The sequence below is a fragment of the Cervus elaphus genome, chromosome 5 (genome assembly GCF_910594005.1).
Source record: "Cervus elaphus chromosome 5, mCerEla1.1, whole genome shotgun sequence".
NCBI lineage: Eukaryota > Metazoa > Chordata > Mammalia > Artiodactyla > Cervidae > Cervus > Cervus elaphus.
Genome location: NC_057819.1, coordinates 27216199 through 27242193, shown reverse-complemented (window position 1 = coordinate 27242193; position 25995 = coordinate 27216199). Strand labels below are relative to the sequence as shown.

The 25995-nt window shown below is 47.7% G+C and overlaps 1 protein-coding gene across 12 annotated transcripts in view; it reads right to left on the bottom strand.

Moving 5' to 3' along the window:
• The window catches only part of EP400 (E1A binding protein p400), a 107516-nt gene that overhangs the window by 36629 nt on the left and 44892 nt on the right, over positions 1-25995 (bottom strand). For 11 of the 12 annotated variants that reach the window (XM_043902143.1, XM_043902142.1, XM_043902146.1 and 8 more), the window contains 16 exons: positions 25223-25312; positions 20519-20626; positions 19380-19570; positions 18955-19132; positions 14206-14342; positions 13015-13184; positions 12523-12697; positions 12304-12440; positions 11572-11758; positions 9096-9262; positions 7468-7637; positions 6403-6645; positions 4399-4563; positions 3034-3189; positions 1707-1801; positions 933-1204 (listed from right to left, as the gene is read on the bottom strand). In XM_043902143.1, the coding sequence (XP_043758078.1) occupies positions 933-1204; positions 1707-1801; positions 3034-3189; positions 4399-4563; positions 6403-6645; positions 7468-7637; positions 9096-9262; positions 11572-11758; positions 12304-12440; positions 12523-12697; positions 13015-13184; positions 14206-14342; positions 18955-19132; positions 19380-19570; positions 20519-20626; positions 25223-25312 (2641 nt within the window). The remainder of the gene's footprint in view (positions 1-932; positions 1205-1706; positions 1802-3033; positions 3190-4398; positions 4564-6402; positions 6646-7467; positions 7638-9095; positions 9263-11571; positions 11759-12303; positions 12441-12522; positions 12698-13014; positions 13185-14205; positions 14343-18954; positions 19133-19379; positions 19571-20518; positions 20627-25222; positions 25313-25995) is intronic. The other variant, XM_043902153.1, reaches the window with a different exon arrangement.

Here is a 25995-nt window from a genome sequence, read left to right as displayed (position 1 = left end):
AATACTGCCCCCTACCCCCTGAGAGCACAGGGATGTGTGCGGAGGCAGGACACAAGCACTCTGTCTCCTGGATGGTCTGGGGAGGGTGTGAGCCCTGAAGCTGCTACAGCCACAGCATCCCCAGCCAGGGTTGGGATCCAGGCTTGGGAGGAGGAGGCCCTACCAAGGGCAGCAAGACGACGACTCAGAGGACCCAGACAATTGACTCTGAACAGACTCCAAAGGACAACTTGTGGAGAGAAGTGAGATGAATGTCCACAAAACAACCACGAAAGTTGGTGGGGTGCAACACAGTGAGTGTTTATTTTTTGGGGCTCCAAAATCACTGTGGACAGTGACTACAGTCATGAAATTAAAAGACAGCTGTTCCTTGGAAGAAAAGCTATGACCAACCTAGACAACATATTAAAAAACAGAGACATCACTTTGCCAACAAAGGTCTGTCTAATCAAAGCTATGGTTCTTCCAGCAGTCATGTATGGATGTGAGAGTTGGACCATAAAGAAGGCTGGGTGCCAAAGAATTGATTCTTTTGAACTGTGGTGTTAGAAAAGACTCTTGAGAGTCCCTGGGATGGCAAGGAGGTCAAACCAGTCAATCCTAAAGGAAATCAACCCTGAATATTCATTGGAAAGACTGATGCTGAAGCTCCAAAACTTTGGCCACCTGACACAAAAAGCCAACTCAATGGAAAAGACCCTGATGGTGGGAAAGATTGAGGACAGGAGAAAGGGGCGACAGAGGATGAGATGGTTGGATGGCATCACTGACTCAATGGATATGAGTTTGAGGAAACTCCAGGAGATAGTGAAGGACAGAGGAGCCTGGCGTGTTGCAGTCCATGGGGTGGCAAAGAGTCAGACACGACTTAGCGACTGAACACCAAAACCAACAGTGAGTGAGTAAAGAATGCTTACAATACTCTACCTTACCTGTCGATGACATCCTGGAGGGATTCTTGACGTTGAGTCAGCGTCAAAATCAGGTCCCTGTGACTTTTCGAGGGCAATGTGTACCTGCTTGCAGGCCCAGCCCCCTTCCCGTGACCACGGTCAGAAGCCCGGAACCAAGGCACCTGCTCTCTGCCAGGCAGGGAACAAACCCCCAACAAGTCTCTGCCGTAGATGGGGGAGCGGGAGCAGCGCCGTTCATTGACGAAATAAATCTGGTCCAGCCGCTCTTTCAGAAGTCTGGTCTTCTCCTCCTTCATCAAAAACAGGGATGAAAATGGCTACTGAGAAATATCATGGCTGGCCTTACTAAGCCCTGTGAGTCCCTTGTGTGTGGCAACTGGCCACAGAGCACGCTTAAGACTTGTGGGGCCAGGCTCCACAGAAAACAGTGGCAGAAGAAAACAGTGACAGAAAAACAAGCAGAGAAAACAGCACCACTTTCACTGCCAACATGAGAAGTATTTCTTCACACACAGTGAGCATTTCTAATGTCTAGAAGACTAGTAGAAGCATACAAAAAAAAATGGGAAATGTAATTTTCACAGTCCTAAAGCCTAGATGACTAGAAAAAGTGTTTTTAATTCTCTAATTCAAGGAGACAGCATGTTTTTGATGGCAAGTAAACAGATAATACCTCACAGAGGCGGCAATGTATTAATATCACAACCCTCCCCCATGACAAGCAGCTTCTGAGAAGGACCTTCATGTGTGCAGGGATGCCACGATGCTGCCCTGGGGTCTGTTGCACCATACCTGGGTGGGGCCAGCGACAGGAGAAGCTGGTTTGGAGGCCGCTCCGGGTTCTCCTGCGGCCAGAGGACTGACTGCCACTCGACCAGGTACACCCACTACAAATGCAAAAGCAAAGGGCTGGCACACAAAACTACTGGCATGCCCTCTAGAGGCCCTCCTTCACCGGCATGCTCCCTGGAGCGTTCTTGGCTTTCACGAGCACATTTCTAGAATATGTCAACTCAAGTCTAAATCATTCAGAACCAACAGTGAGGCATTCCTGCTCTCTGGCCATGATCTGAAGTGAACATCACGGTCTGACTCTTTGGCAAGAGCCCTGTGTGCAACTCAAACCTCCCCACCATCCTGCTGAGCAACAGCCACATGGGTCCTTTGCTCTGCTGTCCTTGGCATCTCAGCAGCATCAACCCTGTGTAGCCGGGACAGAGGGATGCCAGGGCCCAGGACAGTCTGCTCCCATCAGCCAAGCCACATTGCCCGTCTTGACAGAGACTTCTCCATGAGGACTGTGAAGGGGATGGCCGAGGACTGAGAAGGATCCGCTTGCAGGGAGCAAGGGGAAGGGTCGAGATGATTAGAACCCAGTGGCTGGACTGGTGTTAGGTTGGGAGTCTGGGGCCTCACAGAGCAGGACTGAGCACCCTCTGGGGAGAGAAAACCTGAAGCACGAAGCCAACCAAATACAAACAGAACTGAAAGTGGCCCAGCTGGACACCGAGCAGTGACTAGGACCCTCTAGCACCCACCCCACCAACAGAGTCCCTGACAGGGATGGGCTGTAGTGACCAGGGGTTCCAGTTGGGAGAGATCCTTGCCACCTCTACATATCAACCTGAAGTAGTGCCCATGTGCAACGAACGGACTCCCCAGCAAGCACCACAGGAGGGTGGGTATGTCTGAAGCAAGGGAACCTGACAGGAAGTAGGCTGTGGGGGTGCTGAGAGGAGCACCAGCCGGCTGGCAGGAACAACCCTGTTCCATTATCTGACCAAGGGAAATTCTAGCACATTCCCTAAATGTATTTGTAACATGAACAAGCAAAATTTCTCATGATTCCAAGTCTCTTGTTAGAGCAAAATCAAAACAAAGTCTTAAGGTGAGTGATAGCTGGTTGTATTCAACAAGGACCTTTGGGAACAGAAGAGAAAGAAAAGAGACATAGTAGACACGGGCCGTCTGCAGAAATCAGAGGCAGCCACAAACAGAACTGTTAGGTTCTGGGGCCTCACAGAACCCATCAGTACCCTCCACCTGCCTCAGAAGCAAAAAGAGTTGATAAGAGGTTTCAAAGCCAAGTATCCCCCAGGCTCACAGCACTCCACTCTACCTGGCGGGGTCACAGGCGTGGGGCTTGGGCCACTGGCTGGAGGCTTGCTTCCCAGGGCATTCAAGGCACCCGCCTGAGACACAGTCTGCATCACCACGGGGCCAGGAGGGCGCAGGTAGGACTGCCCAGGCGCCGACACAATCTGGAGCACGCTGCCTACAAGCAAAGGGCACAGGTCAGTCACGAGGTGCCTGTGCCTTCCATCCCCCCACCACACCCACTTCCAAAGGTACAGAATGAGGCGAGAAACCAAAAATCCAGAATCAATTTTACTCCAATGAGGCAACACAAAGTTCAGTTCGCTGGAGAAAGATGGAACTACTTCATTCACAATGAATGAAAACTCTAAGGATCAAAGACACTTGGCTTAATGTCAAGAAAAACTTCTCCAACTCCTTACAATGCCAGATTTCAGGCAGCAAGGCAGGTTCCCACTCACTGTCTGCTCCAAGCCTGAACCATCATGTGAGGGGCGGGGGAGTTCCCGCCCCCAGATCACACACTGGGTGCGTGCCAGCTGGTCAAGCTGGATGAAGAAATATCAAAAATCTCTGTGGCTCTATAACCACTGTTTAAGAAACCTGCCATTTTCAGCCTCTGTGTGATTTAGTCCTGAAGTCTTTTACTCTGGAATTATACTCTACAAAAACTAGAGTACACCAGAAATTCTTAAGCGATGGCCTTGCCCTTCTGGTCAAAAAAGTGGAGAAAACCAAATGAAACCATTTTTTTGCTGCAGGTTTTCTGGGGGCCTCCACTCTGCTAACGTGTGACCCTGGTGTCCACATGGAACACCCCAGACTGGGCTGACAGCTGAACTGTCCACCCTGACAGGAGCCGTGAACGACATGTCTGGGGAGGCTGCTTGGGGAGGTGGCCGGACTCCACCTCTGGGATCTCTGGCCAAGTCACTGAGGATGAATTTTAACAGCCCACTCAAACTGCATCCCCTTGTTTCCTCTGAGAAGCAGTTACTGCAGGAACACACTGCCCTCAGCCAGAGGTGATCTGGAAGTTTTAAAGTCTGTACATAAAAGAAAATAATTTCTCCTATGTAAATTGCTAGTCTTTTAGCGTTTTGAGGGCAATTTACCTCATGCCAAAATCTGAAAGGAGCAATTATTTCTATTTTGATTTTTAGAATAGGGAACTGTATTCAAAAACTTTTAAAATTACTATCCTCTATGTAATATGGACCAAGGCCAGGCCACTGGGTGATTTACCAGTCACCTCCCTTGTCTTCAGAGTACCTATAAGGTGAGACTCATTTAGGCCACTGCCAGGTGAAGCACCTGCGCTAAAGGGGCCGGAATCACAGCTGCAGGGGGTGCCCTAGTCAAGCCACCACCCACCAGAGAGCCTTACCTTGGAGCTGTAGGGGCTGGCCGGCCGTGAGCTGCCGGAGCTGGCTGTGTGACAAGGTGAACTTGTTGCCTTGGAACTGCAGCGTCACGGGGGTCTCTGGCTGGGCGACTCGGCTTGGCGGGCCTGCGAGGGAAGCCAGCTGGGCTATTTTGACCACCTCTCCACCTGCAGAGATGCAGGCAAAACGGAAGTGAACACTCTTTGGAAGGGTTGGCCTCTGGTATACTGACAATCACTTGTCACAAAGGATGACCATCTGTAGCAAACTAAAGTGTCACAGGAACGTTCATTAGGTATTGCTTTCTAACACTTTCAGAAGATATTTTAATAGAAAAGAAAAAACAATTAGAATTAACACCAGGTTTTAATGGTCAACTTACTTAATCCTAACTGGTAGAAAATTTAGAGTTATCAGATATTAATAATTAACCAAACCATTAAGGAACATTTTACTTTTCTTTCCGATCAAGAAAAAATAGCAAACATCAAAAGTAGCAGAAATGTACTGGTCATACACTTTGAAACTCTCATATCAACCTCTTCATTTCAGAATACTTTTAAAATGTGAGAAAGTACATATCCAATTTAGCTCACAGAGACAAATGAGATTTTATCACTACAGATATAAAATACAGAACTAGCTTCAATTATACCCATAACCTTTTCAAAATTTGGGAATGTATTTAAGTACATAAATACATCACACTTTACAATACAATATTCACACTAATTTGAACTAGATTGTAGGATTTGATCTATAATTTTAACTGTGAAAAAATGCAAAATTTAACACTGCTTAAATTCTTTCAAACAGAACTCAGATGAGATCATATGTACCTAACTCAAGATACTACCTTCAAGCTGGAATTGAGTAACAGCTTCAAAGGTTTCTTTAAACCCAATGGTTGATATTTGAGTCTAAATGTTCCTCCCATGAAAATTCATGCCAGAATTATTAGTGATACTATAAAGAGAATAGTTAGCCAAAGACTAGAAAAACACCCAAGGATATGTTGCCCACAGAAACCGTAAACAAGGGAGGAGAAACGGAAAAGGAGACGCAGAGATCTGTGCACAGAAACATGACTCTCCCATGAGCTCCCCTCAGCCCAGAAGTGGAGGCGCCAGAGTGAAAGGTGGCCTGGCCCCTCACACTGCCCCAAGCACAGCTCCTGCAGCACACCCCATGGGACTACTACCTCAGGCCAAAAACACCCGCAAAACACAGGCAAGGGCTCTCCTGCCCTGGGCAATGAACCAGGGTAAGTGCTCTTCATCTGCTGGCATGAAAGAGAGAGGCGTGACACAAGAGAAAACTAACTTAACTCAAGGTCTCCTCGTGACCCTACTTCCCTCTCCTATCTTTCCAGAGAGGCCTCAACATAACTTGCTGCTCCAACAAATAAGGTGCTCTAGGTGGCATCTGAGAAGTAGCATAGCCCAGATAGTTCTGTAAGTACACTTCCGACTGCAGCATGGACAGAGGTAGTAGGCTAATCACACGGGTCACAACAAAAAGTTCTATTTAAAAATGTCAGTGATCTACTGCAAAATGTCTCACTTAAGTAATAACTCATTGCAGCTTCAAATCTGAGGATAAGCCAAGAGACTAGCAGGAAGTGGGAGTGTAGTTCACAGGTTTTCCTTCCCCTGCCCTTTGCTCTCCGAGGGGCCCTGGAGGCTGACAGGATGAGCCCAGGGCTTGCTAAGGAGAAGTGCCAGCCTCAGCCACCAAGGCGCAGCACAAGCCCAGGAGGGAAGCAGAGCTGATGGACGGGGCCAGGAGAAAGGACAGAGAGAGGACAGGACCCTGGATCTTGGCCCTGAGTGGGGCCTCCCTCTTCAGGCCAAGGGCTGGAAAGGACAGTGTGGCGAAAGGCAGCACCGGACACAGGGTCAGGGAGACGAAGGGAGTGGACAGCAAGGCTCTTCACACGCCGCTCATCTGAACACAATGTCCTTGTGCAAAGAGGTGGCAGACCCGGGAGAGGCGAGGCCACTTACTCGGCAGGCGCGCCTGGGCCTGCGAGGTGAGCACCAGCCCCTGAGGCAGCGCGCTCTGCCCGGCCGGGTGCGAGGGGGCCTGGGGCTGGGGCTGGGGCGGGCCCGGGGCGGAGGCCGGGACAGTGGTCTGAGCCCGCTGTTTCGCAGGATGGGCTGGGCTAGGTGCTGTGCTGAAGGTCGAGGCAGGCTGGTGTCTCGGAGCACTGGTGGAGGCCTGAGAGGTCTGAAACGGGGCTGCTGCCGCTGCAATTGATAAGGTTGGTTTGTGCAAAGCTGTTAGAGGATCTTCATACAATGCAGTATTAAATCCGAATTTTACAGAAATAAAACAAACAGTATTTCTTTCATACCACCTCTCAAATGAGAAGCTCTCCCTAAAAGGGGGGTGGGTGGCCTATGGGATGAGAAAAATCTAATTTTTTATATGTCATTAGCTATTTTCACTTCATGTTCACCACCCTGCTACATGGTATGTTTCTGGAGTAAACGGAGTGTCAAAAGTCGGCCCTTCAGACGTATCAGTGAGAACCATGTCCTCACCACACGAGAAGGTAGGCAGCCCTGGCACCCCCAGCTTCTTACAACAAGCTGCTCTGGCATTTATGAAGATCTCAGAAAAACACAGTGGACGTGACCCCACGGATAAGGGTTACGAGACTATTTATTACCTTTTCTGCCGTTTAACCCTATCCTTCTTCACAGTAACAAGCAGGTTACGTTGAAGTGGTGGCACAGAACACAAGAGCAGACTTCCTCAGAAGTTTCTTAAATGACTTTGACGTGTACTTCCCGACATAAAAAAGAATGTTTCTGCTGAGGTACATCTTCACCATCACATCAACAGTGACTCAACTAAGAATGTAATGTCTTGTACAATTCAAAGACATGAAAAAAACTAAAACTCATGTAAGAATTACACATGGCCTCCTGGGAGAGCCAGAGCAGACAGTCCCAGTCCTGCTCAGAGGAGTGGTCACACATCCCCATGGGGCCAGGGAAAGTGCGAGAGAATTTCTTCCACAAAAACCCTTTGTGACGCCGAGCACAGCCCCCTGAGAGGCATACCTTTCGCATCTGGATTTGCAGAGAATGTGGCAATGGGTGGCCGTCCTCGAACGTGGCCCTGTGGCGTGGCCGTGGCTGTGGCAGGGGTGGCCGTCCGGGGTGGATGTGTGCTGGGGAAAGCCACGGTGCGGCCCTCAGGCTTCTGGCCATACTGCACAGGCTGGAACAACCTGGACGCCCGTGTGCATGGGCAGGGAGAGATGAACACTGCTGAGACGCGGAAGGCAGGGCCCCCTAGATGGGCGCTGGGGATACAGGGCCACCTGAGGGCAGAGGGCGTCCCACCCTAGGGGCAGTTTAAAAAATGGGGAGATTTCTAAATACAGTATTAAGAAGCATACGCTCATCAAGGACAGGGGGAGGGGTGCTTAGGACACAAAAGTGGTACCTCTACCCCCAATGCTTAGGCAATGTTCAGGAGTGAATGTGATGGCAATTTTTAGGTTCCCATGAATGTGAACTAGAAAAATTATATCTAACACAAAGTCCATTAGACTACTCTTTTGATTAAGAGTCAAGTAGAATGAAAAATCAACTTGCACAATTAGGTAACAAGAAACAGCAGAAATGATAAAGGCACCTCATAGGTGTCAGTGGGGAAAACTATAAAGGGGGAGCCACAACACAAATTCCCTGTCTGACTTTATCACAAGGCAATGTGCTCTTCATGTTTCTTTCACCTAGAAACCATAATGGCAGGAATTTTGTATTTTCAAAACCCCTGTGCAATGCAACAGGTGGAGACGACCAGCAGAAGCAACTAAATGAGGGCTTCTCTGCCCAACTTTGTATTTAACTGAGGGCTGCAGGCTCCTACGAGTGCAGGCAAGGCAGCTGAGGGCAGGGTGGTCGGACCCAAGTCATCAAGTAAGAAGGCAGTAAGAACAGGCTGCCAACTGCAGAGCTGGCCCTTTTCTCCCTAAATCACCAACCTGCTTTTTCCTTTGTTTCTGACTGGTGCCCAGAATTTTGCATAAATCCAACTCATGGATTTAGCCTACCTCGTCTACCTCAAGTCATTTGTGTTTTGAGTTCATCATCTAGGGTGCCTGCTCCGACTAGTCTCATGGCACCCGCAGATGTCCCTTTTTGCCCCTGATGCTGTAGCCAGGGTGGAGTCTCTGCTAGACCTCAGGGCCCCAACCCCACCCCTACAGCACTCAGGGCCCCTAATCCCGCCCCCACAGTACCCCCTCTGCCCTCCTACTCTGACGGCTGCCACTAGAGCCTGCACCAGGTTATAGGCAGTCTGACTGCCCCATCTCTGACCGCCTCCCCACGGAGAGCCCTCCCAAAGCCCAGTGCTTCTCCGAAATGATGAAAGGGCTCTCTCTTCAGGCAGCCGAGCGGCCACACTGGCCTGATCACACCTGCTGTTTATCCCAAAAACCAAGCACACTTGGGCATTTCCAGGAGAAGCAGATAACCAGATTAGAGGATTATCCTTTCTCTTCACAAGCTGTAGCCCAAGTTCTCATGTGGAAACCCAGTCATCCCAGTTCTCCCTGAGAGGCCAGGGTCTCTTTCAGCAGGAGGAAGAGGGGATGCCACCCGGACCCCACAACCCACAACCCACAGCCAGAGGCAGCCGGTGAGCAGGACGTGCTGCTCCACACCATACCACATACCTGCTGGGCTTCAGTCTGACGGCCGCCGGCCTGCTTGTCGGCGGCGGCGCAGTGAACAGTTCCTCAAAGAGTTTCCGCGTCACCTTCTTCTTACCCAGCAGTTCTGCCTCGTGGTGAGTCATTTTATTTTCTAAGCCAAGAAGATCAAATATAGAAAGGTCCGTTTCCTAAGGGAAAAAAAGAAAACAATTTTGCTACATGCGGCAGGAGAAAAAATAACTGACTAGGAATCAAAGTGGGTTCCAAACTGGGAAGGACAGGCCCCGACTGGCCATCTTCCCGAGAGGCACCTGGTGGGACGTGGTATGCTCGGGTCTGCTTTTTTTTTTTTATATGGACCATTTTTAGTCTTTAATGAATTTGTTACAATATTGCTTCCATTTTATGTTCTGGATTTTTGGCCATGAAACATGTGAGATCTTAGCTCCTGACCAAGGATTGAACTCACACTCCCTACATTAGAAAGTAAAATCTTAACCACTGGACCACAGGGAAGTCCCAAGTTCCCCATCATTAACATGGGAGTGATGGCATGTGGTCATCCCGAGAGGCGGGTGGGAAAGAAGAGGGTGGCACTTAGAGACAGAACAGACTCAGCAGCGGAGAGGAACGAGCCTGGGAGATGCTGGTCTAAGCAGACGGAGATGCCTGGTCTTGTCAAGGCGGAGCTGGGAAGAGACCCCAGCGCACTGGTGCGGGTGTGGTGGGCATATGGATGTCTCTATGTCCAGAGCCCTGGGGAAGCTTGCTCCACCTGTTCTTCTCTTGGGTCTTTCTCACTCCCACCAGGATGGTGGGAATCAAAGTGGAGGGACAGCAGGTGTGGGCAAAGAAGTGGAGGCATGAAAGCCCTCATCCCCTCACACATGGATGGGGATGGGAAACTGAGCAACTACTGTGGAAAACAGTCTGGCAGTTCATCTAAAGGTTAAACATGGACTCAACACACGACCCCACAATTTTTCACCTGTCACACATGTGCCCACAAGAAGAGAGCCCCACAGGAAGGAAGTCCCACACCCACACAAAACTTATACATGAATGTGCACTCAGTGACCAAAAAAGTGTAAACCACCTAAGTGTCCATCAGCTCGTGGACACATGAACATAATGTGGTCCATCCAGACAACAGAGGAAAGAGATTATGACACATGATGCAACATGAATGAACTCTGAAAACACTACGCTCAGTGAAATAAGCCACTGATGTGAAATATTTGGACCAGATGAATCCACAGGGTCAGACACAGATGAGTAGCAGGGATGGGGAGGGAGAATGGGAGTGACAGTGTGTGTGGATTTTCTTTGAGGCAATGAAATGTTCTAGCATTAGTTGTGATGCTTGCACAATTCTGTGACTATACTAAAACCAACAAACTGTACATTTCAGAACAGTGAACTTTATGGTAGTGAATTATCTCAACTAAGCTGTTTTGAAAACGAAAACACAACATAAAAACTTCCATTCATGAAACATCTCCCCACCCGAGCAGTATCTCAGGTAACCTGCTTCTGACTCATCTTTATTCCTCATGGATCAGGTTTTCTCTAACTCAACAAAGAACACATCCCTACATTAAGAGCAGTGATCACAGTGGCAGCACGACATCCCTCACACTAACTCACCACAAACTGCTCACCAACCAGCCCCTTCTTCAGACCAACATGTACATAAACTGACTCCTCACAAGTGCCTGGTGTGGTGAGGAGACCAAGGTCAACTGAGCACCCAACGCTGGACCCCTGACGAGGGAGAGCCGGGACCTCCACCCCCAACGATTTGGCCCCAGGGTCATGTGCTAAACCTGCACAAGTCTATCCAGGCCACAGAGCTGGTTCCCTTTCCTCAGTGTCTGTGAGACCTGATCCCTGGTCCTCCGGGGTAGAGGCAGCAAAGGGGAACTCAGGCATTAGCCTGCCAGTGGCCTGGCTGGTCAGGTCATGCTCTCAGGTCAAGTCTCTCTGGTGGAAGCCAGAGTAGGAATGCCAGTCCCTGAGGGCATGTCCCCACCCCGCTGAGACCCGTGAGCTCAGCATACTTGTGCTCGGAATCACCTGACCTATCCCAATCTGTTCTGTTTTAAAATTTGGGGTTTTCAAAAACTTTCATTACCCCCAAATTCAAACACAGAAAGGTATACAACTATTTTTTTTTTTTGGTTAAAAAGCAACCAAATTTCCCCACCTAGGGATAGTTGTGTATATATGGCTAGTTGTTAGCTGTATCCAACTCCTTCCAACCCCCAGGGGCTATAGTCTGCCAGGCTCCTCTGTCCATGGGATTTTCCAAGCAAAAACACCAGAGTGGGTTGTCATGTCCTTCTCCAGGGGCTCTTCCCAACCCAGGGATCAAACCCACGGTGGATTGTTTACCACTGTGCCACCTGGGAAGCCCTAGGTATAGCTACTAATATTTTAATAAAAAGACCTGGGTCCCTACCCCTAAATTACACCTATGAAGGCACTCTCTCTGTACCTTCCAGAAGTCTCTGTCGAGCGCCTTCAGGACAAGTGAGGCGGAGCGGTACTGCAGTGGCCCTGCTGTGTAGGAGGACTCCGGGAGCCGGGGCGCCACCAGTCCAGGGTGGTTGCAGATCCGCTGCAGCCTCAGGAGGATGCTCAGCACGTCCACAAAGTGCCCGCTCTTCAGTGCTTCCTGGGTTCTGCGCATGCGCGGGAAGAGACAAGAGCATTGTCAGGGCTGCGAGCACGTGCCAGCCGGGCTTCTCCCCGCTGCTGTCCCCATTCTACCAATGCACGGCTGGTACATCCCCTTGACCTGCTGAGTAAATCTGCCACATGCCAACCCACCTCCACGAGGTTGTGGTTCTGAGATTCGCTCACCGCCCCATGAGAGAGTATGGGAGGCCAGAGAGCCAGGGCATGGGTTAGACGTGGGGGCACTCTCCATGGCATGCCCCCAAAGAGCGCCAGGGCAGGCATCCTGAAGAGCCCAGGGGTCTGTCTGGGTTGGGGAAGGAATGCCCTGCCTCCACACTAGTCCTTGCACACTGGCGCAATGCTGTGCGCCTCCTGGGCCGGCTATGGGCAGAAACTCTGACGGGACCAGAGAGGAGACAGGACTGTTGAGCCTGAGAGAAGCGTGGCCTCCAGCTCCAGACGCCCATCTCCCGAAAAGGAGCCTTCTGAGAGACCAGAGGGGGCCCTGCTCCGTGCGGGCAGAGAGGGTGGTGGGGCGCACACTCACCCCGGCTGCAGGATGACATCCTCGTATAAGGCCTTCTGTCGATTGGAGAGGCGGCACTTGAGGACATGCTCGTATTTCTTCGTCAGCTGCTTCTCCACGTCTCTCTTAGTTCTCCGCAAAATGAAGGGCTGTGTCACCTGAAAAGAGACCGCGCTCCATTGTTTCCTTTCCAAAGACGGTGTCACATCCACACTACGTCGGGGGCCCGCAGCCGCATACCCGGTGCAGTCGGATGACCACTTTGTGGTAGTAGTCCTGGTTCTCCTCGTTGGGGGCCTTCAGGGGGAAATGCAGGTAGGGCCTGGAGATGCCCGGGATGAGGAAGTGCACCATGGTCCACAGCTCCAGGAAGGTGTTGTGCAGGGGCGCGTCGATGAGGAGCAGGCGCTGCTGGCTGAGCAGAGGCGGAGAGACGACTCAGGCTGGGCACAGAGTCGCTCTCTCTGACAATGCTCAAGGAGAGGGACGGTGACCGTGGAGCCCGCACACGCATGCGCATGTGTATACACACACGCGCGCACGCACACAAGTTAATGAACTGAATTAAGCAGGAGCTTTGGGTCTCCTCAGCCCTCAAGTGCTGGGACAGAGGTGAGGGGGAGTCTTTGCAGCTGAAAGGCCATTTGGGGGAACTGCAATTCCCTGTAGTTCCTCCAAAGAACCTTCACATCAGCAACAGAGAGCACAGGGCACACGCAGGGGGAGTCAGACCTCTGCAGGGTGAACACGGCCTCCCAGTGCCGCTCAGTCATGCCCTTCACGCGCTGCATCTCATCGACGACCAGGCACTTCCAGCGCACCCGCGTGAAGGACGCGAAGCCCTTGAAGAACTGCTTGTAGGACGTGATGCAGATGTTGAAGCTGTTGGGCTCCGTCCACTCCTGCAGCACACAAGCCAGGCCTCACCACCTGCTCAGGAGCAAGCCGCCTGGAGAGGACTCACCCCCCACTCACCCTGTCCCCATCACTGTCACTCCACTCCTTTTTCTTAATAACTTGCTGCCACCACAGAGAAAACGGCCGTTTATATTTTTAGGATCTTTTTTCTCTAGGAGGCGAAAGCCCTCGTGTGGACAAATTAAGAAACTGCTTTGGGGGCATTAACTACTGCTTTTGGAAAATATATTAGCCACACAGTGTCCTGAAGTGGGGCTTGTTTTCATGGTATATAATCTTAGTGAAGGAAACATATATTCCGAAGCTGACAGGAAACATGAATAGCTATGTTGCAACTGATTACATTTAAGGTTTTAAAAAGCAATAACCAGAGACAGTAAAAATAAAAAAGAAAAAGCCAAGAAGAGACACCTTAAAGAAAAGATACTTTTTTAGTAAGTACTACTCAACACAGTTGACTTTAACCATAAGCCAAATTTTTCTCTTCAATGAACAACTGTGATCTGGAACATTTACTTAGAATCTAGTACTAGAAACTACTGGGCAGAAAACAGAAACATACAAGTCCAAATTTGCTTCAGAAGCTCTTCTGTTTGTCACAAATACTCCTTATAAACACGTCCATGGGAATTACTTATGGATTTATAATTCAGAACTCAGGATGCATCACAATTTCTCATTTCTGACTATGATAACCAACAGATCTATGGTTTAAAAGGATGGCAGCCCCTCCCGAGACTACCTGAGCTCTGGGGTTGGGGGTGTCCCTTCACTTCTGGGAGGTAAGCATAAGCCCTCCAGGGAACCCCTGCAGGCCAGTTTACTAGGTATGGTCTGTTGCTTCCAGGGGCTCCAAGTCCAGACAACTACAAAGTCTGGGGTCTTGCAAATGAGTGATTTACAATAATTACACTAACAAGTACATGCTAACACTTTGAAGTTTGCTTTCTACAGAAATTAAGATAGTTTTCTGTTTCATTCTATTTCACGTTTAAAATAACATACCTGTCTCTTTGCCTTGAGTTCTCTGTGGCTGCCAACATACAAGAGCGTTTTGAGCCCCGGACACCAACGCTTCAACTCCAGCTCCCACTTGAGTATGTTGCAGCTCCTCACAACGACAAGGTGAGGGCCCCAGTTGCCTACAAAGGAGACAGAAGTTTCCTCTGTAACAAAAGCCATGTGTCCAGTCCAGGCACCCAGCACTGTGCCCGGTGAGCAGGTGTGTGCGAGAGCCCAGGCATGACTAGAGCCGGCATCACCAGGAACAGAGGGCTGTCCTCTGTCCTCCCTGCAGAGTAGCACAACATGCTGCGTCCCCACTCCCAGCGCCGCCACAGGCCACACTCCACAAAGGTGCTGAACAAGTAAGCGCCCAGTAAAATGAGAATTTATTCAAAACCATAGACCACTAATGTAAGTGGGAGAAGAAACCTCATCTACACAAAACGATGCTCAGAAAGGAAGAAACCTCAGGCAGGAGCCCTGCACCTGCTCACCAAGCCCCCCTACCCAGCATGGCCTGCCATCACCCCCACGCTATGGGCACTGGTCCAACACTCATGCTCATGACGGTTGCCAACTGCTAGTCAGAACACACCCAAACCATCCCAACCCATCCCAAACCACACAGTTTCAATCTCATTCTCCAGAAAAGTAAGGCTGTTTAAATTACTAGAGTAATACATACATAAATTTCAACTCTTGTGCTATAAAAGAAACCTAAACCAAGTTAAAAATCAGGAATGGCAGACTTGGAAAAAATATCTGTAACGCACACATCTATATTCGTAACAGCTGATATGCAAAGTGTTATACTGATCCTTAAAAAGAATCATCCAAATGGAAGAAAATATATGCATACAACATGACTGACAAAGGGTTAACATCCAAAACATATAAACAGTTCATAGAACTCAATACCAAGAAAACAAACACCTCAATCAAAAAATGCACATAAGACCTAAACAGACATTCCTCTGAAGAAGACATACAGATAACCAACAAGAACTTGAAAGTATGCTCAGCACTGCTCATTATTAGAGAATTGCACATCAACACTACAGTGAGGTACCACCTCGCTCTGGTCAGAATGGCCATCATCAAAGAGTCTACAAGCGGGACTTCCCTGGCAGTCCAGTGGTTAAGACTCCATGCTTCCAATGCAGCAGGCACAGGTTTGATCCCTGGTCAGGGAACTAATATCCCACATGCCACACAGCGTAGCCAAAGAGAAAAGTCTACAAGCAATAAAAGTTGGAGAAGGTGTGGAGAAAAGGGAACCCTCCTACATTGTTGGTGGGAATATAAATTGGTGCAACTGCTGTGGAAAACAGGTGTTCCTTGGAGGTTCCCTAAAAAGACTAAAAACAGAGCGCCACCACAAGATCTTGCAATGCCACCCCTGGGTATATATCCAGAGAAATCTCTAATTAGAAAAGAGTGAAGGAAGCTAAAGAGAAGAACAAATATCCTATAATATCGTATAATGTGGAATCTAGAATACTGATACAGCAGAATTTATTTGCAAAGCAGAAATAAGACACAAACGCAGAGAACAAACATATGGACACCAAGGGGAGATGGGGGTGGGGAGGAATGAATTGTGAGGTTGGGTTTATACTATGTATAAAATAGAAATTAATGAAAATCTACTGCAGGAAAGGGAAATCTACTCAATATTCTGTGGTGATCTAAGCGAGAAGGAAATCCAAAAAAGATAGGATATATGTGTGTATATATATAAAACATTCACTTCCCTGTACAGTAGAAAATAATACAACATTGTAAAGCAACTGTACTCCAATAAAAATAAAAAATATTAAATAAAAAAAGAAAGAAAAGATACTGCATCCAATGTCCACAGAAGCACTATTTCAACAGTCAAGACAAGGAAGAAATGTGAATGTCTGTCAACAAATGAATGATAGAGATGATGTGGTGTGTGTGCGTGTGTGTGGACACACACACGCACACACACACACACAATAGAATACTACTCAGCCATAAAAAAAGAATGATATAATGCCATCTGCAGCAACATGGATGGACCTAGATATTATCAAACTGAGTGAAGTAAGTCAGAGAGAAACAAACATTATGTTATAACTTATATTTGGAATCTAAAAAGTATATATAAAAATATATGTAACCTGAAAAAAATATTCACATACATATAACACTGAATCACTCTGCTGTACACCTGAAACTAACACAATCATGTCAATCAAACACACTTCAATTAAATGAAGGAAAAAACCAGCCAAGAGGAAAATGAACAAGGAAGTGAACTAAAATTTCAGAAAGGACGGGAATTCCCTGGCAGGACAGTGGCTAAGACTCCGCACTTTCAGTGCTGAGGACCCAGGTTCAATCCCTGGTCAGAAAACTAAGATCCCATAAGCTGTGTGGCAGTCAAGAAAGAAAAAGAGAGAGAGAAATTTCACAAAGGAAAAAACACAAGCAGACAATAAACTCTGAAAGGCAGGACTTCACGAGTATAGAAATGCAAACCAACCCCACTGACCCTTTCCTCCCAGTGAAAAACAAGATTTTTTTTCCACTAGCATTATTGTTCCACTTCTGGAGAGGAGCAGAGTGTCCACAACTGTGTTTGTGAACATGTCTGTTGACACTTGGGTGAAGCGGGGCAGGACACACCCCAGACTGCCCAGAGTGGTCACCACTGGGGATGGAAGCAGGTGCGTGTGGACAGCTGCAGCCTACTGTTTTACTTTAAAAAGAAAAGAAAGTGGTGAGTTTATGAGAAATTTTAATTGTGTGAATGTATCAGAACCCCTCAAACTCTCCTGGAACTCCCACTGTTCTTGAGGAAGTGGCACACAGTTTTACGGTTACTCAGTGATGAACCCAAGGACACTGGGCCCCCTGGGGTGAGGGCAGACGGGGGAGCCACATCCAAGGTGAGCGATCCTCGGTCTGCCCGTGCAGAAGCGAAGCAGGCGGCAGAGGCTCACCCACCCACCCTGCAGAGCCCGCTAAGAGCGCCAAGCACCTGCCTCTCCTCCAACTCGTCAAGCTTCCCAGTAGCTGGACCTCCAGTCTGTTCCCAGCACCAAGGTGCCCGAGGGACTCCTCCAACATAGCAGTGACACAAACCTCTAAGGACGAAGACCAAGGCCCCCACCTGGCCAGCAGACGGGCCTTCCTGGCTCTGCACCCTCCAGCCCCCACACCAGCCTCAATACTGCCCCGTGGACACACCAGCAACTCCTTCAACCTCTGCACCCACCACCCCACCTCCCCAAGCCCCGTGCTCAGGTGGCCATGGCATTCTCAGGCCTTTGCTCAAAGGCCTTGCAAGGCACACGGTACACAATGCCAATATGCTGCATCCTTAGTCACCGTGCCTGCTGCGGGCCTTCCTGAGGGGGTGGGCGCTTTGTTCTGTTCACAGCTGCACCCCCTGCGACTACAACATACCTGGAATGGGGTAGATACTAGGTAAGCACCTATAGAATGAATAACTGAGTCACTTGTTTGTTCAATTAATGAAAAAAAATCCCCTATTTTTGGAAGTGTATGTTGCTTCCAATTTCACGCTATTATAAATATAATAAGAAATATTTTTTTCAACTAAACTAGACAAGAGACACGGTAGCTTTTCTATCTTGAGATAATTAAAACTGATTTTAAAGTACTACACTGAACACTTCATGGTATTGGGTCAAAAACAAACATATTAACACAAGAAAAAAAGGTCCCGAAGTTGATGCACTTGTATTAAACGTAAGCTTTCAAAACTAAAGGCAAGGCAGAGTTATTCACTGAGGACGCTAAGGTAACCGTGTCCGAATCCAGAGGGGCCACAGAGGAAGAAACCTCTCCTGGGCTGAAGGAACCTCCACCCAGCAACTCAGGATGTCAACTCTTCCAGCTCGAGCGGTCCCGCCCTGCCTCTAAAGCGCTGACACAGAGAAGAAGGGTCCCTGGGCGTTGACTAAGTGCTGGAACATGCATGAGCTTCTGTTGCCCTCCATCACTCCACCCCAGGTGCCAGCGGACCCTTCCTTTGGGAGAAGCCCACAAGCCCCCGTCCTGGTTAGAGACATGGGCACAGACTCATTTGCAGCCCCGCGGGCATGAAGGGTGGTGAACAGTGCCAAGCTGAACTTCCATGTGAGTTCAAAGAGGCTGAGGAAACGGACATTTAGGGTAGAGGGCACAGCCTCCTATGGGGGCACAGGACACCCCGACCTTCTGTTGCTGTGGAGACGCCGAGCCCTCACAGGGCTCCAGGCTACTCGCATGAAACTCTTCTAGGAAAGAAGCCCTGTGGGTGGCAGGATCCAGCAGAGAGACAGGAGGGCAGTGCTACTGAAATTACCAGGAGGACCGCTCCCCAACCAGCCCAGGGGCAGACTGCAGTGAGCACCCAGCCAAAAGGACTCACGCCAACGAGAAGTAGTACAGAGGCCCTGCTGCCTGCTCTGCCATCCACACTGGCGGGCAGCAGAACCCTGAAGTCACAAAGCCTCAGTCACAGCCAGCTGGATCCTGTATTACATTAGACTTAGAGAACTCGTGAGTTACTTGATGTAGTATCTATTGTAAATGCAAGTTTTGTTGGCTCCAGAGATGAGTGCTTCTAAGCCCTATTCTCTCAAGCCCTGGATCAGAGTGTGGAACTGAGAAAAAAGCCGCCCCCCCCAACCCACCACCCTCAAGCTAGATGTACCACCCATGCTTCAGTCTCAGCAAATACAAACTATTTAAACAACAACAGTCTCTTACCTTCATTACAGGCTAGGTGAGCAAAAAAGGCAATGATCTGCACTGTTTTCCCAAGCCCAGCTTCATCTGCCAATATGCCATTGAGGTTCTTGCGGTAGAGTTTGGCCAGCCAGTCCAGGCCAATCTTCTGGTAATCCCTGAGGGCGCCGTACAGCAGGGCCGGGGCATTCAACTTCACCTGTGGGGCAGACGGGCCAACACACACATCTCAGGAGAACCATTACAATTCTTCCTCCAAAGTGAAGTCAGAGCAGTCACAGGATAAGCCTACTGGAAGGCCACAAAGGTGATTCATAGATAACAGAAAAGGAAAGATCAGTGATTGTTTTTCCCGACAACTTCTGCCACTGGGAGGAAGAGCTGGTTTAGAAGAAGGAACCCTCCCCGCACAGGGATACCATCCCTTACGAAGGGTGCAGCCTCACCGCAGTGCTGATCCGAGCGCTGCCCTTGGGCAGGATGGCTTCAGCCACAGCGGTCACTTCCGCGATGTCCCTGGTATGAGGTTTCCCGACAATCACTCTCTCTGCAGCTTTAAACTGGTCCATGATGAAGAGCGAGTCAATGAGAACCACATCCTTCCGACTCTCCCGGTCCCCTGGGCAGTCTTCCATGTCTGTGATCAATGGGAAAACGGGATTTGTGGGGTCAGAGATGCTGTGATAATATTACGAGCCCACTTAGCATGAAAAGAAAAAGAAATAAAAAAAGAATGAAAGGAGAAGGAAAAGAAGAAAAAAGAGAAGAGAAAAAAGGAGTCGACAGAACCCAAATACTTCAAATACAGAACGAAGCAGCAAGTTTGTTTTTAATCCACCTTTATACAGCTAACAATGCTCTCCAGATAAACAGGTACAAACTCTTACAGAGTCTGAAGGAGCACTCTGGAAGGCCACTGGGTGAAACTGGAAAACATCTGCCCAGCATTAGAGCTAGTACCACTCACAGACTCAGAGACCGCACCTCTGCCGTCAAGAAAGGAAGGATCAGAAGCATCTGAGTCTGGGCAAGGGGGCCAGCAGCCCCTCCTTGAGTCCGGCTGCAGCAAGGGGTCCGGAAGGCCCTTGTATCCCCACAGAATTCCTCTGGGCCCCTCCCTCGCCCACCACGCCCCACAGGCAGCCATGTCTACCAACCAGAACAGGTGGGGTGAAAACAAGTAGTAGACTCTATGGGGCATAGTCTGTGAACCTGCTTGGAACATTCAATAAAAGTCAGGTAAAGACCTTAAAATGGGTGCGCTAAATTAAACAAGCATAGCGCAGCCTGGATAAACATGATAAAATCGAGGTGACATACAATCTGAAGAAGGTTGTTTCTACACTGTTCACAACTTGATCAAATGTTCTGAAAACTATGCCAAGTTGACCAATAAAAATAAAAAGCACAGAACTTAATAATACTATTAATGTAAACTTTATATTAAATATATTTTCAACTTTTTCTTTCATCAGACTGAAAAAGGTAAAGGTAATTCTTAAACTCTATTTTAAGTGCCCTTCCTCTGTTTGGTATTTTGGCTTTTGTTTTCAAAGCTGAATTCTTCAAAGATGTCAAGACAGACCTTCTTCTTCGCTTGTCTCCTCACTGTCAGGCTTAGGTTGGGGCCACTGGAAATTTGGCAGAAAGGCACCTTCATACAACTTCATCAAATCGATCAAGGGTAATTCAGCTGGAAAGGATTGCAGGAAGAAAGATTATTTTACACAAACAGTGTCAGCTGGGAAGAAAGGCCCTTTGGGAGAAGGGCCCTTTCACACACAGTTGGCCTTGAATAACTCAGGGGTTGGGGTGCTGACTCTGCAGAGGAAAATACGAGTACGACTCCCAGCCCTCCTTGTAAGAGGTTTCTTCACACCTGACCAACCATGGATCGCAGACATTGTAGTCTTTACTACTGGAAAAAAAAAAAAAATCTATGTGTAAGTGAGCCCACGCAATTCATACCTGTGTTGCTCAAGGCTCAACTGTATATTCTTTTCCCTGACTTTAAAATAATTCCTTGGGAAAAGTGTGTATTTTCTAAAAGCACATTGAATTTTAAAAAAGCTAATAATGATTGCCCATTACTGATACAAAGTATAAGACATTTTCTTTATAAAGTAAGGATCTTTGAAAAGAGAAACTCAACTTTTATTCATAAAAGAATACTCCTAAAATAACCCAAATACAACCTAATAAATGTACATAAAACCTAAAGATTAATAAGTGAAAATATAAAAATACTACTAATGGAAATAACTGGTGGAGATGACACATAAAAATACAAAACATCAAATAAAAGTCAAGTAAAAATGCTCAAAAAGGATGATTAAAGATTATTAGCCTTTCTGTATAAAGAGCTCACCCTAATTGATCAAATAACACAGCAAACTAAAGCCCCAGTTACAGTGGGAAAGGGATATGGAGCTTTCACACTCAAAAAATACCATAAAGGGCTCATGAAGTATTTAACTGAACCTCTCCAGAAACCAGTGCACAATCAGTCCTCCATCACACCAGCAACCATCTTAAAAACTGTAATGCCGGACCAATACACTGAGTCAAATACTCTCAACACTGCAGGTGGTGGTATAAACAGGCTTATTTTTCTGGTAACCAGTATGAAAAGTTGAAGGGCTTTAAATGTCATGCTCTCTAATGTCATTATTTCCCACTTCCATGGGTCTGTCCGGGGAAGTAACTGGAAACTGGGACTTCAGGTTCATGTTCAAACACAGTTCCACATGGTGTTATGTATAAAACAAGGCAAAGAACACTGTGAGCTAGGTATCTGTGACACATAAGCTTTTCTGCATATTTACTGTATGTCAATAAAATTGGTGGTCAAAATAAGAAATGCCACAGAGAAGTACCCTAAAAGAGCAGTAGGAAAGGCACTACCTATTTAAGACTAATATTCCAGTGACTAGATTTGCTCACAATTTAAACTATTCATCACAAGAGGCTGACAGGTAGATACGTGATAAAGCCAAGCAGAAGAAATTGTAGAAGAGAGGTGGTAGGTACATGGGTGTTCATAATAAGGTTCTTTATTTCTTTGGTTGTCTGAATGTTTTCATAACAAAATACAGGGAAATGTGCATATACATCATATAATGGTTATCAAAGTAGGAACAAAAAACAGGAGAAACAACAGAGAAACTACTTCATCAATTAGATAATTTAGTAAGGTGTCTTAAAACAAACTTAATTCATGGAATCAACAGCTTTCACACATAAAAACTAGCTTGCAGATATAATGGAAGAAAAAAATCCTACTCAGAAAGTATTTCTATACTTCTTTAGATAGAAAGTATTTTAAATACTTAGAATTAAAGTTTTAAAAAATTCACATCTACACAAAGTGCTGAAAGTTTCGTGAAGGGCATGAGAAGAGAGCCAGCCAGGAAGAGGCACCCTGGGGAAGGATGAAGACGCACCCCCCCCCCCAGTGACATCATTCATGGCGCTCACAGGCTGGTCAGCTTCCCCCGGTGGTCAGGGCTAACCAGGGTGACCACCAGACGGCTTGAAATGACAGTGAGTAGCTTACAAGGCTCTGCTGTAGGAGATGCAGATGCTCATGGACCACCTCCTCTGGGGAGACCAGCCACCATGCCGCCCTGTTCTGGGGATGCTGGAACAAACCCCCAGAGAAGTCCCTATGTGAAGAAGTCCCCTAAGTGAAGGGGCTGGGGCTCACCTGCCAATAGCCAGCCAGCTAGTTGTGGGTGGCCAGAGGGGCGGGGCATGGACCGGAAGCTGGGCCTGCTGATGGCCGCATCTCCACAAGACCCAAGCCAGAAGCACCCAGCTGGGCTGCTCCCAATTCCTGCACTACAGGACATGGTGGAGGAGCTAGTGGAGGAGCTAAAGTTTCAAGTTAACAGACTCTACTAAGTCAAGGATGCACACAAGAATGAGAATGAATGAGAAAGGCCTACAACAAGAACGTAAGACAAGGTGAAGCTCAAAGACTAAGAGGCGAAACAGAACACTGAATGTGAACCAGTCATGACCAGCCACCACAAGCTACTGTCTTTCCAGGTGAAGATGCCCCTCTCAAGTCAAAAACAAGTCAAAGGCCAGGGAATTCCCTGGTGGCCCAGTGGTCAGGACTCTACGCTTTCATTGCTGAGGGCCGGGGTTCAACCTCCAGTCAGGAAACCAAGATCCCACAAGTTGTGCGGTACAGCCAATAACAAAAAACAACAAGCCAAAGGTGTCCACCACCAGCACCTTTGTTGCTACACTTTATTGCAAAAATGGTAATAAAAGGATCAAGATTATACAGAAAGAATGTTATTCTTTAGGGATGAAGAGGTTGTATACATTCAAGCAACATGAGAATTCAGCAGTGTTGCTGGATTTAAGATCAACAAATAAAAATCAACTTCATTTCTATACACCAGCAAAAAAATTAAAATGTAATCTTAAAATAGACCATTTGTTACAACTTTTAAAAATATAATGCACCTAGAACTAAATCTAACAAGGATATGCAACCAGAAAACATTAGTGGAAGCTATTTAAAGAGACCTACGTAAATGGAGAGACTATTTGATCACAGTTTAAAAAAGCTCTTCATAGAGACATGGTTCTCACCAAACACCCACTAACTCAACTACATTTACATCAAAATCCCCAATCGGTTCTCTGAAACTTGATAAGCTGATTCTGAACCATATCTGAAATAAGCCCAAAATAGTCAAGGCTCTCCTCAAAGAAGAATGAGGCAGAAGGCCTGACCTAGCTAGACCTCAAGAATTATTATAGGGCTTCCCTGGTGGCACAGTGAATAAGAATCCGCCTGTCAAGGCAGGGGGCATGGGTTCCACCGCTGGGTCGGGAAGATTCCACATGCTGCAGAGCAACTAAGCCCCTGGGCCACAACTACTGAACCCGAGCACTAGAGCCCCTGCTCTGCAACAAGAGTAGCCACTGCAACGAGAAGCCTACACAACCACAAAGAGCAGTCCCTGCTCGCTGCAACTCGAGGAAGTCTGCACGGTGAAGACACAGTGCAAACAAAAATAGTAAAAAAATAATTTTTAAAAATAGAAGTATTATATACAGAAAGAATTATTATAAAGCTGGAACAATCAACAGAGTGTAGTGTTGGTACAAACCGACCGACAAAACAATAAAGGTCCCAGAAAGAGCTGTGCGTATCAGAAAACCTAATATCTGAGTTGACACTGGGCATCACTGAGGAAGGATGGCCATTTCAAGTGGCACTGGGACAATCTGTAATCTATCTGGGGCGGGGGGGAGAAACTGCACTCTTATTTCACACTAGAGACAAAACCAATTTGTGGTGAATGAAAAGACATCAGTATGAGAGCAAAAGAATTTTAGACAATATGGAAAGATCCTTTTGATCTTGAGATTAAAAAAAGTTTTTTTAATCAACACTGACAAACTCAACTGCACTAAGATTAAGAACATTCATTTCTCAAAAGGCATCATAAAAAGAATGAAGATCCACCCCAAACCAACTGGAAAAAGGTCACCACGACAAATGTCACTGACAAGGAAATGTGTCCAGAACATGTGAAGAACACCCACCGTCAGTACAGGAAAGAACATGCAAAACCAAGCAGGTAAAGACAGTGGTAAGAAGACACTGCACTTTGTGGGCAATGCTCCCCCACACAGGCTGACAAGAACAGGTGCTCCTGAGATGTGGGGCCTGAGACAACCGCTCTAACCATGACGGGACACACCTCACGTGTGCCTGCCTCACAAGCCGACCCCTCTGCTTCCAAGCAGACATTCCCGCACGTGCGCACAGGAAACACGAGAGTGATGCACACAGCACCGTCTATCAGGACAATGCAGGGGAAACCACCAACACCCCCACCAACAGTACAACTGACAACCCGTGACATGGACATACACACTACACTTCAGCAGTGAGAATTAATGAATTTATAGCAACACACGACCACAGGGGACAAAAATCGGGAACAGAACTGAGAAAAGCAAGTGGATGAGCCTCCAGAGTGGTTCTGTGTATACAAAGTTTCAACATACAAGCAAAGCTGTCCATAGTTCAGGATTTACATGCCTGGAAGGGGACAAACTGAGCCAAAGAAATGCTAAAGGCAAGTTTCAGGCTGGCAGTCACCTCTGGGAAAAGGTTACCCCACACTCTATCCAACCCTGGGCAGTGTAGTTGGCTACAATAAACGCAATATATTTGGGCTTTTACACCTTACTCTTCAACATTTATAATGTCTCAAATGCTCAACAGAGCACTTTCAGTAAGCTGCTCAGAGCCTACCTTCTTTGGCTAGATTAGACAGCTCTGTTTGGTGATCCACGACCCCTTCATTCGCTTCTTCCTCCTCAATCGTCTCCTCCTCATCTTCCACTGAAACGTCATCACCAAATGTCAGAGAGAGAGACTCCATGTCAGCTTCTCTTCAGCTATTCATGAAACACTACAAGGCTCCAGAACTGTTTCACACAGCTATTACAGAAGTTAAAACTAAGTTCTAATTTCTCAGGCTGAATCTGGAAATGACGGTATATTAAGTGAGCAAAAAACCAGGGCCATGCTTTACACTTTCTCTTCCATTTCAGGGTGTGAAATAGAGCCTGGTTTTTCATCACATGACAGACCGATTCAGGCCAAAATAGGAAATGACGTGGAACTTCTTGTCCACCTGCAGAGCGCACTAAAGAAAAACCCACGAGCGCTTTACATGGCGTCACTGTGAATTAACCATCGCCATTTTGGAGGCTCCAGCTGAAAATTCCCGGAGCTCAGCTCCTGTCCTGCACCCCTGCCCCCGAATCCTGGTGGAGAAAAGGCCACCAGCACCCACAGCAGAATTCCACCCACCCTCAGGCCACCGCCCATCTGAACTGAGCCCTCATGACAGCAGGCCTTCCTTCCCACTAACTCCTCAACACTACCACCTCTCCTCCCTACAAACAAAAAGCACGCATGTGTGCGCATGCACACACAGACACACACAGCATCCGACACCCTCCCTCCTTCACAATCCAGCTCCTCACTTCTTCACTGCAAAATCCCCACCATCCACCTAG